Source organism: Microtus pennsylvanicus, chromosome 9 (genome assembly GCF_037038515.1).
Source record: "Microtus pennsylvanicus isolate mMicPen1 chromosome 9, mMicPen1.hap1, whole genome shotgun sequence".
Taxonomy (NCBI): domain Eukaryota; kingdom Metazoa; phylum Chordata; class Mammalia; order Rodentia; family Cricetidae; genus Microtus; species Microtus pennsylvanicus.
Window position 1 is genome coordinate 12,603,099 of NC_134587.1, and position 20,064 is coordinate 12,623,162.

General features: G+C 43.4%; 1 protein-coding gene across 2 annotated transcripts in view; it reads right to left on the bottom strand.

The window, feature by feature from the left end:
• Window positions 1–20,064, bottom strand: part of Myo3b (myosin IIIB) — a 283,449-nt gene that overhangs the window by 165,984 nt on the left and 97,401 nt on the right. For both annotated transcript variants that reach the window (XM_075984938.1, XM_075984937.1), the window contains exon 9: window positions 3,524–3,679. In XM_075984938.1, the coding sequence (XP_075841053.1) occupies window positions 3,524–3,679 (156 nt within the window). The remainder of the gene's footprint in view (window positions 1–3,523; window positions 3,680–20,064) is intronic.

Genomic DNA, 20,064 nt, shown 5'->3' on the forward strand with positions numbered 1-20,064 from the left:
GCAGGTAGGGACATGTGAAACCATTGGCTCTGCCAGAGTTACACCCTAGCTCAGCCACTTCCTGGAGAAGTCCCTTGATTTTTCTCTTTAATGTCTTCCCAGACATCCCAAGCCCAGGCTAACTTAGGTACCCTTTCCCAGGGATATGGTGGGGGAGCGCAGGCTTTCCTTATCCCAATACTCTGCTCTTATCTCAGTGGTCCTCAGCCTTCCGAATGCTGCAATCCTTTAGTGCGGTTCTTCATGGTGTGGCGACCCCAACCATAAAATTGCTTTTGCTGCTATTTCATAAATGTAATTTTGCTACCGTTATGAATTGTAATGTAAGTATTTTTGGAGATAGAGGTTTGCCAAAGGGGTCACAGCCCACAGATTGAGAACCACTGTTTTCTCTGATTCCTGTCTGCGTGGCACAAAGGCTATTAGCACTTTATCAGGAACCAGATCTGGTTTGCCTTTGGAGTTCCTCTGCTCAGCTTGGGGCTTGACACCTACACATGTAAATGTCTCTACAAAGAATAAATGAATAAATTTGATTTGGGGTAAGAGATAGAAATCAATATTTTTAACCTTTAGTGCTTCCTTACTATTTACTTCCATGATCTTCCTTGATAAGGTAAAGACAGATTTTCACAGCTGAAGGGCAAGAGAAAGGTAATTCTTGACTTTATGTCAAGTGGACACAGGCTAGAGTCATCCGAGAATGAGAAAATGCCTCCATAGGATTGGACTGTAGGCAAGTCTTGAGGGTGTTTTCTTAGTTAGTGACTGATGTGTGTGTGTGTGGGGGGGGCATCCAGCTCAGTGAATGGTGCCATCCCTGAGCTGGAGGTTTGAGGAAGCAGGCTGAGCAAGTCACAAGGACCAATCCAGTAAGCAGCACCCCTCCATGGCCTCTGCACCAGTTCCAGCCCCCAGGTTCCTGCCCTGTTTGAGCTCCTGTCCTCAGTGCCTCTGATGACGAACAGTGACAATTAGGAGTAAGTAAAATAAACCCTTTCCTCCCCCAAGTTGGCTTGAGTAGTAGAGTTTCATCAGAACAATAAAAATCCTAAGACTAGTATTGTAAAGAAATGAAGGACTCCAAAGAGACTATGCACAGATATTTCATCTATACCAACATTTATTGGCAGTTGACACTGTAGTTAGAGCCATCCTAACCTTTTGTGTGTAGATTCAATCCACCCTCAAAATAATCCCCGTTCTATAGAAGAAACTTCCGAAGAAGAAAAAGTTAAGGAACTTTCCCAGCAAGTGGCTGAGTTAACAGCTCAAATCTGACAGAGCTGATGGTTTTAATCATCAAATCTCCCTGCCTGCTGTGTGAGCATCCTTGCAGAGAAATGAGGGGGCCATTTTCTCAATCATCTGTGCTCTCGCCTCTGTTAGTCTTTCTTTTCTCCACCTTTACTGGAAACTCACAGCTGTAGATAGATTGGCTCACCAGTCACAAATGACAGCGGAGAGCCTTTCCTGATGGGTTCAGAAAACATCTATATAGCCAACACCTTGCCAGTTGCTAAGCCAGGGTCATGGTAGAGTAAGTGTCGATTACACTGTGGTCCCTTTGGAATTCGTTTCCCTACCCCTTAAGGAAAAGGCTGGTGCAACATTTTGTACATGTCTGTGAGGTTGTATTTTTTCAAATGACTGTTCAGAGGGACACAAACTATGGGGGAATGAAACTGGAGATTACAAGGACTCTGTGGGGAAAAAAAAAACTTTGCCACCCACCAGACGGTTGACATCAAAAGACTTGGCAAAGAGAAAGAGAACTTAGAGCAATGGCCTGGGTATACATTGAACCACTGTTTTCTAAGGGGAAAAGTATTTAAAAAGAGAATGTAGAACTGGACAGGCAGACTTGGGCAGTAGTTCTGTGCTTGGTAAGTCTAGAAGCCGTCTTAGAAGTCATTGGATAAGGGACCTTTGATCAAACCAAATGAGAAGCTGGGTCGAACCTCAGCAATTGAGGGTTTCATTAGGCTTGGTCCACGGGTATTTGTATTTTGTCTTCATTTTGGTGGTGTGTGTGACTGTGTGGAGGAAGCTCATGTTCAGAGCTAGAGGAAAGGGGGCTTTTGATTTCCCTGGCCGTAAGCACGAGTTCCTACCATCTCAAAAGGAACAGAGTCACAGGAATGTCTGTGTCTCTCTGCCCTGTCCCTAGCCACAGACACAGAAGTGGCCCTGGAATAATAGGAAAATATTTGCTTTGCATTATCCTAAGAGCAAACCTGTGACAATGGAGAAAATCAGCACAACACAGTCACCTTGAAATACCATCTCTGGCAAACCTGGCTTTTGCTTTTGGTTTGTAAACAGCCTTCTGCAGAATGCAGGGCTATCTCCAGAACTGACTTTGCTGTTTGATTGTCTTCACATCTGGCACTTTGAGTGTTCTTTTAATAATACTGGACTGGTGCTTATCTGCATTCTGACCAGATATAAAAACCAAGTAATTGCTGGGCAGAGGAGGCTTGTTTGCAATTAATTTTTTTTTTCTTAAAGAGAAACTCTGCCACCCTCTGGACAGAAATCAAAGATCTGCTTCTTAGAGATATATGCAGAATAGTTTTAAAGACTTCCTCCCATTCCCTAAAAATAGACATTAAATAAGATCTGCCCTTTAAAAATCTGAGGGAAGGGGTGGGATAGAGCCATGTAGAAGTCCTGGTTGCTTTAGATAGTATAGACAAAATACATGAAGAAGAAAACCAGAATGTCCCTACAGATTTTTTAAAAAACTAAAGAGAGAACGGGCTCAGAGCCCATCCAAGAAAAGGTCTCTGGCCTTTAATCCACACGCTTTCCATGGCCTGTTTGTAGAGTCCACGTCTGCTCCTTGCTCCCCAGTAGCCAGGTCAAGACGTCTTAACATATTTTAGCCAAGGCTGCTTTACAGCTACAATTATACTAAATGTAACTAAATGTAATGGTTACAGTTATAATAAATGTAACTAAATGCAACAGTTACAGCTGTACTAATTGTAACAGTTATACTAAATGTAGCTAAATGTAACCAGTACAGCTATACTAAATGTAACAGTTACAGTAACTAAATGTAACCATTACAGCTATACTAAATGTAACAGTGACTAACTGTAACTAATGTAACCATTACAGCTATACTAAATGTAACAGTTACAGTTATACTAAATGTAACAGTTAGAGCTATACTAAATGTAACAATCAGTTATACTAAATGTAACAGTTACATTTATACTAAATTAACATTTACATTTATATTAAAGGTAACTCCATTTTTAATGAATGCTAACTGACACGAGGACAATGAGATCTTAACTATTTGGCAAATTAGTCACAAGAATTCAGATAGGCAGTTTTTGAATCCTGCCTATTCATCCACAGGACATGCTTAACGATACACAAATGAAACTCTGAGAAAACCCGAAGATATGGTTGTTACCAATCAAGATGTAGAGCAAAGCAAAGCACAGCCATGCCCTCCTCCCAAATACCCAAAGGAGGACGTCAGAGCGATGAATGCACAGAACCATACCTGGTTTTAGCAACAGGGTTCAGACGTTTCTGGTCTCGGAGCACATTGGCCAGCTGTTTTTGCAGAAACAAAACCTTGTCTTGAGTTCCTTTAATGAACGGGTGGTCCAGGAGATGGGTGACCGAAGGCCTCTTTTCAAAATCCTTAATAAGACACCTGTTTGTAAAAAATCAACAGATAATTCAAAAGTAAAACATTTGACATTCTCTTTCCCTGGGGATACAAGAGAGAGGAATCCTGGTGGCACACTCAATCACTAGCCCCAAACAGCTCTTTCCTCTGAAATATGTGCCAGAAAGTGGAAAAATTCTATTGATTTGATTAGTTAAAAAGATCAGAAACCTACTTTAGATTGGCATAAGTAAATATTAAACGCTCAATAAATTTTACCCTCGATTTATTTTCAAGTATTTAAAACATTGGAAAAACAGAATGCTTAGAAAAATGTCCGTCTGATTTTTCATTACAGAAAAACATTTTCAAGAGAAGGAACTTTATCTTGGGGGCATATAGGATTAAGATCTATCACCGCAACTACTCTCATGGAGATGTTCTTATTTGGTGGTGTGCAGGGCTTGGGGTGGTTGTTTAGGAGTTTGTAAGGAAAGAAATGAACCTGCAAGGAAGAGAAAAGCCCAGCCATTGATTTCTAATGTTTTCTGAGAGAACAGAGAAGTCCCAAAACAGGAAGTGACTAGCACACAATTCTGAAGAATTTTGATGGAATTCTGCAAAATGGGAACAAAAAGTCTACTCGAAATGGTAAAAGCTCAGGTTCCATTTAAATCCCTCTGCACTAGATTGCTTAGAACCACACACCTAAGAATGGTTTTCTCTTTTGGATTCAATGACCTGTCTAAAGAAAACAATGATTCGATATCTGTGGCTGCTTGCTCTGTGCTAACATGGTCTTGACACACGGAAATCTCTAGTGAAGTGGAACCTGATGAATACCACTCCAGTTACCCTCGTCCTTCTATTCTGAGTAGCTGCCCTGAGTCAGAGGAGGAAATTTCAGCATCCTTCAGTTTCAAGCTAGCACTGGAGACTCGGGATAAATACAGAATGCCCTTCTGCCCACTCAATGTCAGCGACAGCTGAGCTTTTTCCCACAGAGGCATGCCAGCAGCAGCAGCCCGAGCGCCCTGACAGTCAGAAGCAGTCAGGACCTTCTGAGCATCTTGGACAGAGCATTTAAGCTACATCCTTCATGGCAATCCCCAGGTGTCAGGTTTACACAGAGCTTCAAGCTTTGCAGTTTTCACTTCAAAACACTTTCCCATTCCTCCTCACCTTCTAGTCCCAAGGACTTGGGGACTTTCCTGGGTCAGCTTGTTTGAGGATGGCAGGGAGCTGCTAAAAGCAGGGCTTGCAGCTAGAAAAGCCAACTGCACCCAGAGCATCTCCAAACGGATGCCCACAAGACTATAAATACACCTCCACCTCGCCACAGGGAGAAATCAATCATTTGACTTTTATTGGTCCAGGGTGGTTTGTATAGCCTATTATTTTTCCTAGCAACAATACAAAATCAGCACACGTTTACAAAAGACAGCTCTTTTGTAATCCAGTTTTCCCTGGATTCCATGTATACTCATGTGTCTGTGTGATTGTCAAAGGGAAACACATTTGAGTTACTGTTTAGTAAGAAAAGGAGGAACTCAGGGGGGCTATCTGTTTGGCAATTCTGGTGATGTTCTTCCCTCCTGGCTTAAGTGTGGAATATAAAATCCCTAAAATAAAATAGGCATGTGCCTCCTGAGGGCTGATGAAGACAGGCCTAGATCCTCAGAATGGGGTAGGATGGAAATCCAGGATCCACCCAATGGCTCAACAGTCATTGCCCTGGCAAAGTACTCAAGTTCTGACTCCAGCACCTACATCGGGTTGTTTGCCACTGGCTATAACTCCAGCTCCTAGGGATCCAACACCCTCTTCTGGCCCCATCAGGCACCTCACATGGTCGTAAAACAAACAAAAAAATCACAAACACACAGACACAAATATATATCTCCTTTGAGGAAGTAAAGGAAAGGTAAAATAGAGACGCCTTCCTTGCCAGGTAACTGTTGCCAGTGCTTCACACACAGAGACCCATGGCCAAAGCCAAACATGGACTAAGTGACAACATAAAATAGTTTATGGCACATGAAATGGGCAGTGAGCATCATGTATCTCCACCTTCCTCCCGGGACAGATGTTCAAAGGAGGCCTTTGGGAGAGGCATGCCTGCAGACAGAGTCTTTGGATAGCCTTAGAGAACCTGTCTCTAGCTGTTGATGGGAGGACATCTATGTCATACCATGTTAGCATCTACCTGCAAAGCAGGGCTTCCAACAAGTGATAAGATCATCCACTGTCCTGGAGAAGCTTTGCTTTAGATCACAGAATGGGTATGAGGAAGGCATGGAGACTGAAGGGAGGAAGCTAGGTGAGGAGCCAACAACCCAGGAATCTAAGAGACGGTGGGCACAGCACCCTGGAAAATGGTGAGTCTGTCTTCTCAGTAAGACTGGAGTGGGTGGAACGCCACACCACGGAAGCAACAGAAGAGACACTGAGTGTGCTTGGGAGGAATGTTAAACAGCACAGTGACGCATCCAGCTGCACGGGAAGGATTTTTAGGAGAAGGACAAGAAGACCTTGAGAGCACAGCCTTCATTTGCAAACAGCCCTGCGTACCTTGTTCTCACAGAGGCAAACCCCAAATCTGAAAGGGAGCTGTTATTATATTGACAGACAAAGGCAAAGGCTCTGTCTGCTAGATAACAAGACCTCAGCTCATTCCATTTGCTCAGCAAACATTTATTAGGCTACACCAGAATTAAATGAAATGAACTAGTGCATGAACAATTATGATGTTTATTCTCAAGCACCTACAGTAGATTTAATTGGAAAGATGGAAAGACTAGAGAAACATAGGAAACAGTAAAATCTGGTGTTTGCTTACATATTTAGGAAGAAAACAAATAACAGAGAAACACTAGGCAAGACAGTGAATGCCTGTCGTCTTGGCACTTGGGAGGAGACGGAAAGGCATTAGAAGTAAAAGGTCATTTTTAGAATGTTAGTAACTTCCAGGTCAGCCTGGATCACATGAGATCCTGTCACAAAAAAGACCAAAACAAACAAAAACAGAAATACAGGGTTTCAGAGCCATAAGGATCAAGATTTTTCTATTTGCATGTGTGGGGGGGAGGGGAGGTTGTATGTACATATTCCTCTGTGTATGTGTGTGTGTGTGTTCATGTGTGCACATAGGTGTGTGTGTGTGTGCATGTGTTTGGAGGCCAAAGGTCAACCTTAGGTGCCTTCCACACTTGTTCTCCATCTTATTTTTTGAGATAGCTCTCTCAGTGAACCTGGAACTCACTGACTGGGTAGACAAGCCGGCCAATGAGAGCTAGGTATTCACCTTCTCAGCTGACCACTACTCCAACCCTGGATGTTAGCTGTGTGCCCATATTTATGTGGGTGCTGGGGATTCAAACTTGGGTCCTCGTGTCTTTTGAGGCAAGAAATTTACCAAATGAACTATCTCCTCAAGCCCCAATTTTCTTTTCTTTGAGTTTGCTTGCTTGTTTTTAAATCAGAGTTCTTTATGCAACCCAAGATGACCTTAAAGCTCTCAATCCTCCAGCCTCAGCTTCCAGACAACAAAGACTTCCAGACTACAGGCATGCACCATGACACCTGGCTGAGATTTTCTATTCTAATCTCACTTTAGAATGTGAAGAACCTAAGGTCATCCTGTTAGTGATGAGGCCCTGAGCCAACTCCCATAGGAGAACCCTTTTTCCTCTGTGGTGTTAAAAATGGCAAGCTACGATGTGCCAACCACTACAGTTGGGAGGGGTGTATTGTAAGAGATCTCTCTTTATGGGAGAATTCCTGGAGCTGGCAAGACCTGAGCAAGGCTTGAGGGAACAAGAATGAATTAGACGATGGGGAAAAGGCAGAAGGAATTTCTAGGTGGAGAAACACCAGTCAGCACAACACACAGCACTAGCTAAGGGGTGTGGGCAGTGACTAAGAAATCATCAGAACGTGCTCCTTCACTTTCCAAGATGCCACTTTTCACCACCTTAGGGCAATGATTGTCTTTTGTCCCTTCACCAACTCTACAGAATAATCATTATTGCATAAGACTTTGAAGAGTGATGTCTTACTCTTCTTGCTCAAGATTTTCAGCCCATCATTTCCAAGCAGAAGGTTAGTGGATGAAGACAAAACTGACTATCAAAATGGGTAGGAACCCCAGAGAGTTTCTGTGACCTTTTCACAAGACGGAGTGATATGGGAAGTTCTTCTGTATATGTGTTGCTTTATTGGTTAATGAATAAAGAAGCTACTTTGGCCTGTGATAGGGCAGAATAGAGTTAGATGGGAAAACTAAAGTGAATGCTGGGAAAAAGTAGGTGGAGTCTGTGGGAAGCCGTGTAGCCGCTGCAAGAGACAGTGCTGGATGCTGGACAGAACCTTACCAGTAGGCCACAATCACGTGGCGATACACAGATTAATAGAAATGGGTTGATTTAATATATAAGAGCTAGCTAGAAAGATGCCTACGCTATTGGCCAAGCAGTGATTTAATTAACACAGTTTCTGTGTGGTTATTTCGGGTCATGGCACCTGGGAAACGAATGAGTGGCCTCTGCCAACAAGGGAGGTTTCTCTCAGACTTAGAGGGCAAACAGGAAAAACTAAGAAACTGAAAGGTATTTGTTCATTTCAAGAGTATTTGTTAAATCAAAGATTGCAATGTCTCATTGCAGAATATATTCCCTATGCAGGGCCTAAGCAGGGTTTACAAAGGGATGTGTAATGCATGTATCTCTGACATGGGACATGGGAACTGTCAGTGCAAGCTAAGTTAAAGTGTTAGCCATGTAAGTATTCAATCAAAGAGAGACAGAGACAGACAGAGATGGGGAAGAGATTTAAAGAAGAAACAAAATAGTTTCCTGGTAACCAAGTAAGTTTGGGGTTTCATAAGGTGTTTGACTATACTAAACGTTTTGGGGTGGTTTTTTTTTTGAGCATTGGAATTTTTAGAATTTATTTTGTTTGAATCAATGTTTCCAAGCTTACTTGGCCATAGACATTTTTTTAAATTTATTTTTATTTTATGCTAATTGGTGTTTTGCTTCCATATATATGTGTGTAAGGGTGTCAGAAGCTCTGGAACTGGAGTTATAGACAGTTGTGAGATGCCATGTGGGTGCTGGGAATTGAACCAGGGTCCTCTGGAAGAGCAGTCAGTGCTCTTAACCACTAAGCCATCTCTCCAGCCCTCATAGATATGTTTTCTTTTTCTCTTTCCCATTTTTCTGCTGTTAGTGGACAATATATATCACAGATTCCGTCTTGGAAGTTCTGTCGTAACTTAGATTAGAGCAATATCTTTAGAATGAGGGCCAGAGATGAGTTCCCCCTTGGAGATCAAGGAAAGATCTACTAGTCCCTAATGGTCACTATACCTGGGGTAGCCATGAGCTACTATTTCCTAGAGGGAAGAGTCTCAAACTAGGGATATGCTGGGCCCTAGTCAGTTCTTCTCAGAGTCTTTCACTTAAGGAAAAATAAAATTGAACAGGAACTGACTTCAGAGAAACTAAATCCTAGATAAAATCTTTCATAAATGTGTTCTTTTAGTCTATTTTTTCTTTCTCTTTTTAAAAATTGTATTTAGCTGTGTGAGATGAGGGCACTCAAAGTAAAGTGCAATAAAATCATATTTATATTCTGAACAGTAAGAGGTTTACAAGGCCACAGTTGACAGTTTGAATATGATAGAAAAACCCGCCAGAAGGAAATGGAGCAAGCTGCAGCCTTGAAGGAAATCCATTCAGTACCTGATGTGAAATTCTAGTACTTTCCATCATGTTATCTTGGCTAAAGATTAATTCTCAGAATGCATTTGTGTTCCCACATTAAACACGGGTTGTTGCTGCCCTGGAGATGCAGCTGCCTTGTCCCTGTAACCTGACATTTCATGACTGAAACCCCAGATGCCTGTACAGGGAAGCGATTTACCAAGAATCAAGAGTCACCCATAAATAAACACACTTGATATAGAGCAGCTGAAAAAGCAAAACTAAAAATATTGATGAGCTTGGAAAAAAAAGAAAAAGAAAAAACCAGGAGGAGGGCAATCTGCCCCCCCCACTGGGGTCATGCTAACACAAAACCCATGGTTTCCATCTCCACTCATTCCTTTGTCCATATTCTGTCTTTCATCCTGTCTGCTGCCTTCTTAAGGCTTGCTACTTAGATGAAGTGTCCCCGTTGGTACAGGACACCCAAATACTGTTCATCTGAGCAAACATTTCTTGGGCCCATGACTCACTTTGCTGCCACGCGGTTCCTATCATTGCCACACAGAAGCCTGACTGGCAAGAGGAGAGAAACCCTCCTGAGGATGTGGTAATTATAGGCTGAGCAGAACAGCCCATGGTGCTCTGTCTTGGAAGAAAATTTCCATTCTGAAGAACAAGACTGACATAGGAATTTCCCCAAAGGGACTAATGTCTTAAAGAGGTGAGGGTGGTGATATTGTTTATATGATTTTAGTGAACCACCCCTCTCCATGTGCTCTCACCTCAAAGGAAAGAAAAACAGGACTTGTCCTGTAGCCAAATACAAGTGACCATGGTCCAGAACACAGGTTCAGGTTTCTCTAAATACCGTGTTCCGATGTGGTAATAGTTTCAGCAAGCTTTATAATGAGACAAGGAAAATCACAAATAAAGATGCTTTTCAAATATCTTCCAGGAGGTGTCATGTAGGTGAGTCACAGCGACATGGTGGTCATACTCCTCTGGCCTCAGATGCTGCCCAGGGACATTAGCTTGGGGTTGAGAGGACCTAGTGGTTCATTAAGTTAATGCATCCCAAAAGGTTTCACCGATGGCCACAAGGATGTTAGGTCACACTCAGACACGCTCAGAGGGAGATGGCAGCTCTTAAAGGACCCAAGATAGCTGGGTGGCACTCGCCTTTGATCCCAGCACTCTGGAGGCAAAGAGAGGTGAATCTCTGAGTTCAAGGCCAGCTTGATCTACAGACTGAGTTGCAGGACAGCCAGATAAAATAATTTAATTTGTACCTGGGTCCTAAACCTGCAACATCCCAAACTTTCCACACTGACTGATGTTCTTATCAGCCAATCAGCCTTTCCAGTCCCAGCCTCTGGGAACATTTGTCCACATAAACACAGAACTCCCTAAATAGTCTGTTGAAGCATTTAAATGATACATTCAATGACAAAACCCATTATTCTCTCAAGCATGGGGTATTTTTAAAAACATTGGGGCAATGATATGCATTAAGTCAGGTGTTGAGGACAAATCTAACCCTCCTGGAGCTATGCAGTGATATATGAGTTTTACTTAGAGTCAATGAGCTCCTGTTTTTTATTTATATACTGGACACAGGATTGTTGTGGAGGATAAATAAGGTAATGGTTATACATTGCTCACTATACAGTAACCACTCAATAAATGCTGGTTCTGTAGTCAGCCGCTGTATTAAGTGATTGGCAGAAGAAGGTAGTTACGGCACACCCGACAAGCAGGAGTTTTTCATATAGGTCTTAGTCTATAGTCCAACCTGTATTGCCATGACAATATTTAGAGTAAGCAGATGAAAACAAAAGGAACTTTATCTTCTCACAGTCCTAAAGATTGTCAAATCCAAGATCAAAACATGAACAAGAAGGTTCATGTCTGTGATGAAGAAGGTCGAAGAATGTTCTCCGCTTCCAATATGGTTTCCCCAAAGAAAGGATGCCTCAGGCTCACATAGCAGAAGGCAGTTCACTCATGGGGAAGGACCCCTCGTGACCTGTTGCCCCTACCATCTGACCGCGTTCTCAGTACCTGCGTTTTGGAGGAAGCCATTGGACCATAACACCAGTTTGTCTTTAGTGTTAGGGTCTGCCGTCTCCCAACTAATCACCCCCCTAACTAAATCGGTCCAGGGTTATACAAACCTGTTTTGAGTTCAGTCAGATGGGTAATTAATTTGTTGCTTTCCATGTGACTCCCATTCTTGAGGACAAAATTTCTGTTTGACTACTAGTAGATGTCCTTAAGCAGAATTTGTGATATTTGGGGGAGAGGAGACATTTTGGGTCTGACAATTCAGCAAAAAGAAAAATCCTTGATGTTTTCAAGTTCAAGTGTTTGGGGACTCTTGCTTTTGAATGTCTGGGTCATTTCTTTGATTTAAAAATCAATTTCTATTTTGACAAACAGTCATGGTCGGCTTCTTAGCACAGACGTCAGTGCCTGGGGACATCTGAATTGTATTCTTTCCCTTGATCCCGCTTGCCACCCTGCCCTGATTTTAATCCATAATTCTCATTTGTATGCATTTTACCTCTGAGGGCAGGGAACGGATAATACTTAGGCAATCGCTTAAATAACCGAACAACCAGCTCCCCGGGGAAAGGCAAGCACTTGCCTAGGACTACCCAGGACTGGGGCAGGGGTTTCCAAAAGAAACATATGTACCTGGAGTAACACCACCTCACACACATGGAATAGCCAAAGGGCTAGGTGAAACTGACATCACATTCCTTCATAAACATGTGTTAGGCGGGGGCCATGAAAAGCATTTCAAGTGCTTGAGGGCAGAGGTGCCTGGGGTCAGACATTTGCTTTCGTAGAATTTGGAAACAAATGGCAGAATAAATGGATCAGAAATTGTAATTCAAGACTGAAGAGTCCAGGGCCTGTCATGACCCCGACTCTAGCAGTGAGGACAAGTGTTTGACATGAGAGGTGACTTTTTTTTTTAATTGATTTTTTGACACAGGGTTTCTCTGTAGCTTTGAAGCCTTCCTGGAACTGGCTCTATAGACCAGGCTAGCCTCAAACTCACAGAGATCCGCATGCCTCTGCCTTCCGACTGCTGGGATTAAAGGTGTGCGCCACCACCGCCCAGCTTCGGAATGTTGACATTCTTAAAGGACGGAATGGACACTGAGAGGAAGTGCAAGGGAGAGACAGATGACGGGCTCAAGAGTCCCCTGTGGGGGCCCATGGATGTCTTCGCTTTAGGAGACAAACTGACAACATGGTAGAGAGTTAGTTGGTGGAGAGAATGGGGATCCTTTCAGGAAGGACACGGATTGAACAAAACGCCAGTCTTTGTTGGAAAGCAGTCCCTTCACTCTGCCTTCTCCCTAGGAGGGCACACGACTGATTTTTTTTTTAATACTTTATCTTGTTCCAGAAATAATGTAAGGACAAAATATGTGCTTAAATATACAAAGATATGTTCAATAAGGCAACATAAAAATAATATAAGCCAAGGGAAAATTATAAAGCAATGGAAAAATTCAGTCAGGAAAATAGGGACAAAAATACCAAATAAATCACTTTACTGAGGGTGGGCACAAATTTGGCTCCCAGCACCCTAGGAGACAATGTGGAAGGGGAAACCTTCGTTCTATGTGTCTCAGCCTCTGTGACTTGTGAGCAGCCCAGCTCCTCCTATGACTACACTGAGAGATGAACATTGGTAGCGAGATTGAGGAAAATATATTTCAATTTTCCACAGAGATGTATAATTATGAGCCTGCAGTGTGCTGAGAACCACAGCTCTGTGATGAACATGGCCACATAATCCATAAGGCTGTTTCTTACAACACTCTCCAATCCTGGGGCATGCTTGGAACCGTGGATGGCCAAGACAGAGCTCCCTGTCTTAATCTGGGGATAACTCTGCCAGAGAGTTGGTGGGCCTTTCCAGGCTTGGGTCCCCATGTTCCCAAGCTGTAGAGGTCAATGCTCAGCCGCCAGCACTGATGGAGTCATGGCAAGGCTGGTGCCAACACTTGTCCTGATCATTGCAAAGGGCGAAAGGAAGATTCTAGAAAGAGTTTAGCCCATGGGTAGAAAGCGGCTCAAAGAAAAGAATGACTAAGACCAAGGAGAGAGCTGGGGCAGGGGAGTGGGGGCAGAGCATGACACCACACTGCAAAAGTGGTCTGAGAACAGTATGACAAATGTAGCCCGCATGGGCTCCGGCTGCCAGGGGCTCCGGCCACCAGTGGGGGGCTCCGGCCACCAGTGGGGGGCTCCGGCCGCCAGGGGCTCCGGCCGGCATCCCAGAACGTAATGCATGGTGGGGGCGGGGAGCTTGGTAAAGAGCTGTGAGGGCCCACAGCTGCAGCGGTCGTGGCGCCACCGACACCCACACTCCGCGCTCCTCTTTTGATGCATGCTCTTTTGGTGACGATGGACTAAACACTTCTCTGGCCGATTGCCAATTCCATGGCTCTATGGATGGTAGAAGCGTAAAACTGGGGAAATGAAGCAGCCTGGTTTTCATAACAGCCTCACTGCTACTGAAAAGCCGGGGCAGTGCGGCGGGAGAGGGGGGTGTCAGATAATAGGTAGTTGTCAATGTTTTAAGCAAATCAGCATTTTGCGCAGCTATTGGCTGCCTTCCTTTGTGGTCCTGAGGACGCAGACCACCACCGCCGAGCCTGTCACCTGCTAGCCCTTCTGCCCAACTTCCGAGCCAAAACTTTTCCAAGGACAATGCATTATAGGACCCCCCCACCCCGCAGTGATTCCTGTTGCTGATCTCTGGGAAAATGGTTCTTCCTCTGGACGCTGCCACCCAGAGCAGCCAGGAAGCACTTCCGTGTACTCTTGCAACATAAAGAAGTAACCCCCACCCGCTGGGTTGTCAATTCAGTGCCCTGTGTGAGCATCACATTTGTGCAAGAGAAAATAATTTTTTTTCCTTTTTTTAGGCAAGGGTCTGAATAAAGACACCATACTGGCTGCCGGGGGAGTCTGGGGAGTCCTTAGCCCTCCTCCATTAGCAGAACAGCTCCATCCATTACTTCAAAGCCTCATCAGAAACCTTAATCCTTTCTGAAAGGGACTCTCTGGCAGCCAAGCCCTTAATTTGCTGAATAATAGACCCACTGATTAACCCTCAGAAGGCAAATCGCAGATACTGCAGGCAAGGAGTGTTCCCAGGGGAGGCTGAGAGAACCAAGGGGCTGCTGGAATCGGTTTTTTCCCCCACCCCCCCTGTTGGGGAACTAACCCTGCATGGGTTGCTTGCTCAGTGAGCTTTCTGGCCTTCTTTCTCATTTGCCCAATTTTTGGTCTCTATCGAGCCTATCAATTCCCTTTACCAGTGCTGAAGTTATGTTCTGAGTTTTAAGCCATGTGTCTTGATGCCAAGTATAAATAGGCAATAAGGAATAACTATGTCACAAACTGTGATTAGTGACAGTAGACGTTATCTTTAGACCAACTACCTGAGCCCCTCTGCTCTAGGCAGACTGCAGTGTTGTGGGGGAGGGGGGGCAGAAATGGAATAGAATCTACGTAACTACAAGAACTGGAAGACTGTTTCTGATTCATGGAGAGATGCCTAGTGTGGGCCCAGGCTGGCGGCTTTCTCCGTGGATGCCTGCAGACAGAGGTGGACAGCTATGCTCTGTGCTGCCGAGGACAGGTAGCAGGTGAGCTGGACCAATGGCTCCCCACTGGTGTACACCAATAAATCACATGCGTGTTAGCCTTCCGCTAGTCCCATCAGATAATGAGATGAATGATGGGACAGATGACACAGTGGTCAATTATCACGTGGATGATATAAATTCTATTGTGGCAAGGACATTTATCTCTGTATCGATCTGGCTTTCCAAGCAAGGATCATAAATTACTCCCCTCCATAACTGTATGATAAATACTGTAATAACAGAATGCCTCCAACTCCCGTTTTCCCAATAAATTCCCGTATGGTTTCCGTTAGAGGAGAAACATGCACAGGGCTTTTTTTTTTTTTAATTTGTCTTACTAAAGGCTTCATTATTAAACTGCTTTTGGGTTCCCAACAAGCTTGAAAGGAAGACACTGAGATTTCCTCTTGCCCTTTGCCCCCATATCCTTACAGCCCCCATTGACACCATCCTGACAAGAGTGTACTTCATTACAATGATAAACCTCAGTGGAGACACCGTAATTACCTAAAAGCCCATAGTTTGCCTTAGCGTTCATTCCTGGTGTCCTGCATTCTACGGCTGGACAACTTTATAAGGACTCTTATTTACTAGCATGGTGCCGTGGTAGCGTTTCGGGGGTCTTCTTGCTTTATAAGCAGTATATTAAGGAGACTTCATACATTTCAGCAATTGCTTAAATTCTGATGTCCAGATTTTGGCATGTGAACATAGAACGACTTTGGGCATACCGCCAGAAAACTCTTCATTATAATTTGCTAAACTCTCTGCATTAAATTACAGTTACTTTGGTATCTAAGTCAAATGGCTTAAAGGAAGCCTTTAACACCTTCCTGGATTATTCATGCAAATTACTTCTTTGTGTCCAGGTGTCTTCACTCAGTCTCTAAATTTCCCAGCTCTGGGAAGCACTGCTCATGCTCCAAAGAGAATGGGGGAAATACAAGCAGAACTGGTTAATGTGGTGCATATGCATAAACACACACACGCATGCAAACTCATGTATGTGCACACATGCACATACATACACTCAAACACTTGCATGCACGGATACACACATGCATCTTAAGATAGCATATCCAGGAATGCAGTTTTATAAGCAATGCCCTTAATTAACAGCTCTTAAGATAAGTTTCTTTCTTATTTTCTTTTCCTTCCTTCCTTCCCTTCCATTCATTCATTCTTTGTTTGTTTGTTTCTTAAGACAGGGTTTTTCTATATAACTCTGGCTATCCTGAACTCACTCTGTAAACAGGGCTAGCCTTGAACTCACAGAGATCTTCCTGCTTCTGCTTCCCAAGTGCTGGGATTAGAGGCGTAGCTCACCAATGCCCAGCACAGTAAGTTTCTTTAGATTGGTGTTTGAGCTATGCCACTCTCAAGTGACGGCAGAATTTAGAACTTAGAATTCTGGCAGAAGCATCACAGTGCATCCACTCAGGACAAGCAACTGCATAGACCAGTGTTCCTCTACATTTTCTTTCTTTTTCTAATCACAAGTTTAATACAGGGTTGAGATTCCGTAACCAACAACAAAGGCAACACATACACTTAGCACTTCAGCCTAAGCTTGCCCATAGAACAGCTGAATCTTAAGAGGTAACTGTCGTTAGGGAGAACTTCTTAAAGTCATTTTTACAGGCTACTTCAGATTCATCTTGAGCACTCATTATACATACAGGGCAAAGTCAGAATTTTGTATTTATGTTTATTCTTCATTTAGCTTGCAAAACTCTCCTACAGGTAGCTATTAAAACCAAAAACAACAGCAAGTCATGGGTACAGTATGATTCCAGGCCTTCACTCATTCACTTCTGCGCGTAAAATGTCAGCAGTGAGTTACTCAGATGCTGGACACAGACCACCCCTCAGCCGTGATGGACATCACCCTCACCCGCTGTTCCGTTACAATGGTGCCATCCTTCCTGCTTTGGATCGATGTCCCCTGCTCCTCCAGCCCCATCAGCCTCTTTTATCACCTCTCAGGAAGGAGTTTTTCCAGCAAATAGAGGTTTTATTTTGCTGTTTGGTTGGTTGGTTGGTTTTTGTTTTGCTGTTGTGTGAGAGAAAACTGTCTTCAGGTAGTTTGCCTTAAAACCCCTCCACTTAGCATCCTTGTGAGGGAATAGCTCCACACTAGACAATCTGAGCTGGGCGAGAGGTGATGACTACGGTTCAGTTGTCAAGGATATGTATCAGCTTGTACGTGCTGGAGAGAGCAAAAGAAGGAAACAGCTGACAGCCATCTAGCGCCTCTACGCATGGACAGCATGAACATGTGCATAGGCACACAAGACTTTTTTAAAAGGTTTATGTTAGACACACATACACATTCCGGTATCTGAATACCCAGGAAAGATATTGGAACGCCACAGAGACCTGGGTTTGAATCCCACCTCTGTTCAGATTCAGCTGCGAGGCAAAAGCCCATCACTTACTTAGCTGCCAAGAAGCTCAGCTTCCCCTGTGAGTAGTCAACCCACTTGTTTAGCAGCAGCTAGGATACAGCGAAATCACACAAAGTGTATCCACCTTGCCAGACGCATAGCTCATACACAGATAGCAGCTATCACTGAAGGAGACTAGTCCATGCCTGCATCGCTAGGGACCATAGTGATTTATGAGATCCTTCTCAACACAGCTTGATGTTGATCTCTTGGCCAGTACTGGGTACAAGGTGGTACCAGTTTGCCATATCTCCCTAAGATAGTTTGTTCCTTTAAAAAAGGTTTTTATGACCAAAACATCTTAATGCCCAGTCCTCTATCAAGGTCCACAAATCATTATTAACAGTTATAGAAATTCCCCCACTTTAACTATTGTGCAGTGTGTTTGAGACAGGTTTTTAACATAAGTCTTAATAATGGATACACATTTAAATAAAAAAGAAAAGAAAATGGAGAGGAGGGAAGAGAAGAAATGAGGACAGAAAGGGGACCATCTGCTATGGCATGTGCCATTTACTCCTTATGGCAGGCGGGTGAGCATTGCTGTCCTTGCTTGGAATATCAAATCACTTGTAATTCCCTAACTATGTAGTCATGGGGTGTATTAATTACCTGGGGCTGCTATTAGAAGTATTACAAACAGCAGACATTTACTGTCTCATGGACCTCTATACTAGTGCTGATCACCCCTTAGTGTGAGACAGGCTGGGTTTCAGAAACCCATGCCAAACCCAGAGTCTCTCTCTTTTCTTGCTGCCTGCAGATCTGATGTGGAATTCTCCACTTCTCCAGCACCATGTCTGCCTGCATGCCACTAGGCTATTTTATATATATATATATATATATATATATATATATATATATATACATACACACACACACACACAATAGTGGACTAAATCTCTGAAACTGTAAGCCAGCCCCAATTAAATACTCGCTTTTAGAAGAGTTGCCATAGTCTTGGTGTCTCTTCACAGCAATAGAAGGCTGAAGAAGGGTTGGAGAGATGGCTCAGAAGTTAAGAGTGCTGACTGCTCTTCCAGAGGTCCCTAGTTCAATTCCCAGTGACCACTTGGTGGCTCAGAACCATCTGTAATGAGATTTGTGCCCTCTTCTGGTGTGCATGCATACATAGAGGCAGAATACTGTATATATGATAAAAATAAATAAATCTTTTAAAAAAGAATACTGACCAAGACTGGCACTCTAGAGTAACAGAATTTATGTCTTGGTCAGTATTCTTTTTTAAAAGATTTGTTTATTAATTATATATATATATATATAGCATTCCTTCCATGTATGCCTGCACGCCAGAAGGGGGCACCAGATCTCATTTTAGATGGCTGTGAGCCACCATGTGGTTGCTGGGAGTTGAACTCAGGACCTCTGGAAGAGCAGTCAGTGCTCTTAACCACTGAGCCATCTTTCCAGCCCTATAATATCTATTTTTAAATAAGACTATTTTTGAATTCCATTAATACCCTTTCAGTTCAAAATCAAATCATGCTGGTCATAATGGCATACCTCTGTAATCCTAGAATTTAGGGGACTGGGGCAGGAGGAACTTGATTTCTGGGCAACCCGTGCTATATATAACAAGACCTTGTCTCAGTAGCAGTAATAACAAGAATTCCAACTATCATTCTCCCTACTCATTAACCCAGTATGGCAGTTAAGTATCACGCATTTGATAATCTTAGGAAATTCTGACTTAAAATACCAAAAAGGCAATAGAATACACATAACATAGAATGGAAGGCCTGGCAACTGGTTGTATTTAATGCTACGATTGTAAATTATAAATCCACAAAAACCACATACCCACAGCCCTTTCTTCCAGCCAAAGGGCTTTGGCTGCTATTTTTACTCCATCTAAAAGTCACCAGCAGGCTGGAAAAATGTAGAATTGGTCACACGGGCCTACGCTTCCTTTTCTAATGCAGGGGAAAGGAGGCAGCTGGGTGCTATGTGGTCACAGGAGAATGTCACAGTTCTCAGGAAGAAGCCCAGGAGGGACATCCACACTGCCACTCCACTATCCCTACCAGTGACCCATTACGTTCCCATCTCTTCCAGAAGCCTGGGTGAGATTACAACAACAACCTCTCCTCAACTCCAGACCCTCTTCTGTTAGGTGGCCTGGTGGATCCCACCCAATTGCCTTCCAAACTTTCAGCAGCTGCTAGTGAGAATCCTGAGCCCTAACATTTGTTGGTTGTTGTCTGGCTCTCTGGAATCACGCACCTCCCTATCCAGTGGCTAGGCAGGAATGGCTGTCTCTTTGTGAGTTATTCTCTTTGTTCAGGGACAGTGGTCATGATCTGGACCCATTGCTGCCCCACCCAGTGACTATTCCTTATCTTCCTTTGCAATCAGGTACGGCCACATGATATAGTCACAGCAATAATGATATGAAATTTCCAGAAAGTTACAATACCCATCACATCATCTAAATTAGATACTTCTTCAAAGTATAAGCTTGAAACCCATAACTTTATTCTTCTCATGGAGGAGGGGAAAATCCCAATTTTTCAAAATCAGGAAAGAGTCAAGTTTCATTTAAAAGTCTACGGATCAATACCCGTAAAGAGGGCAAA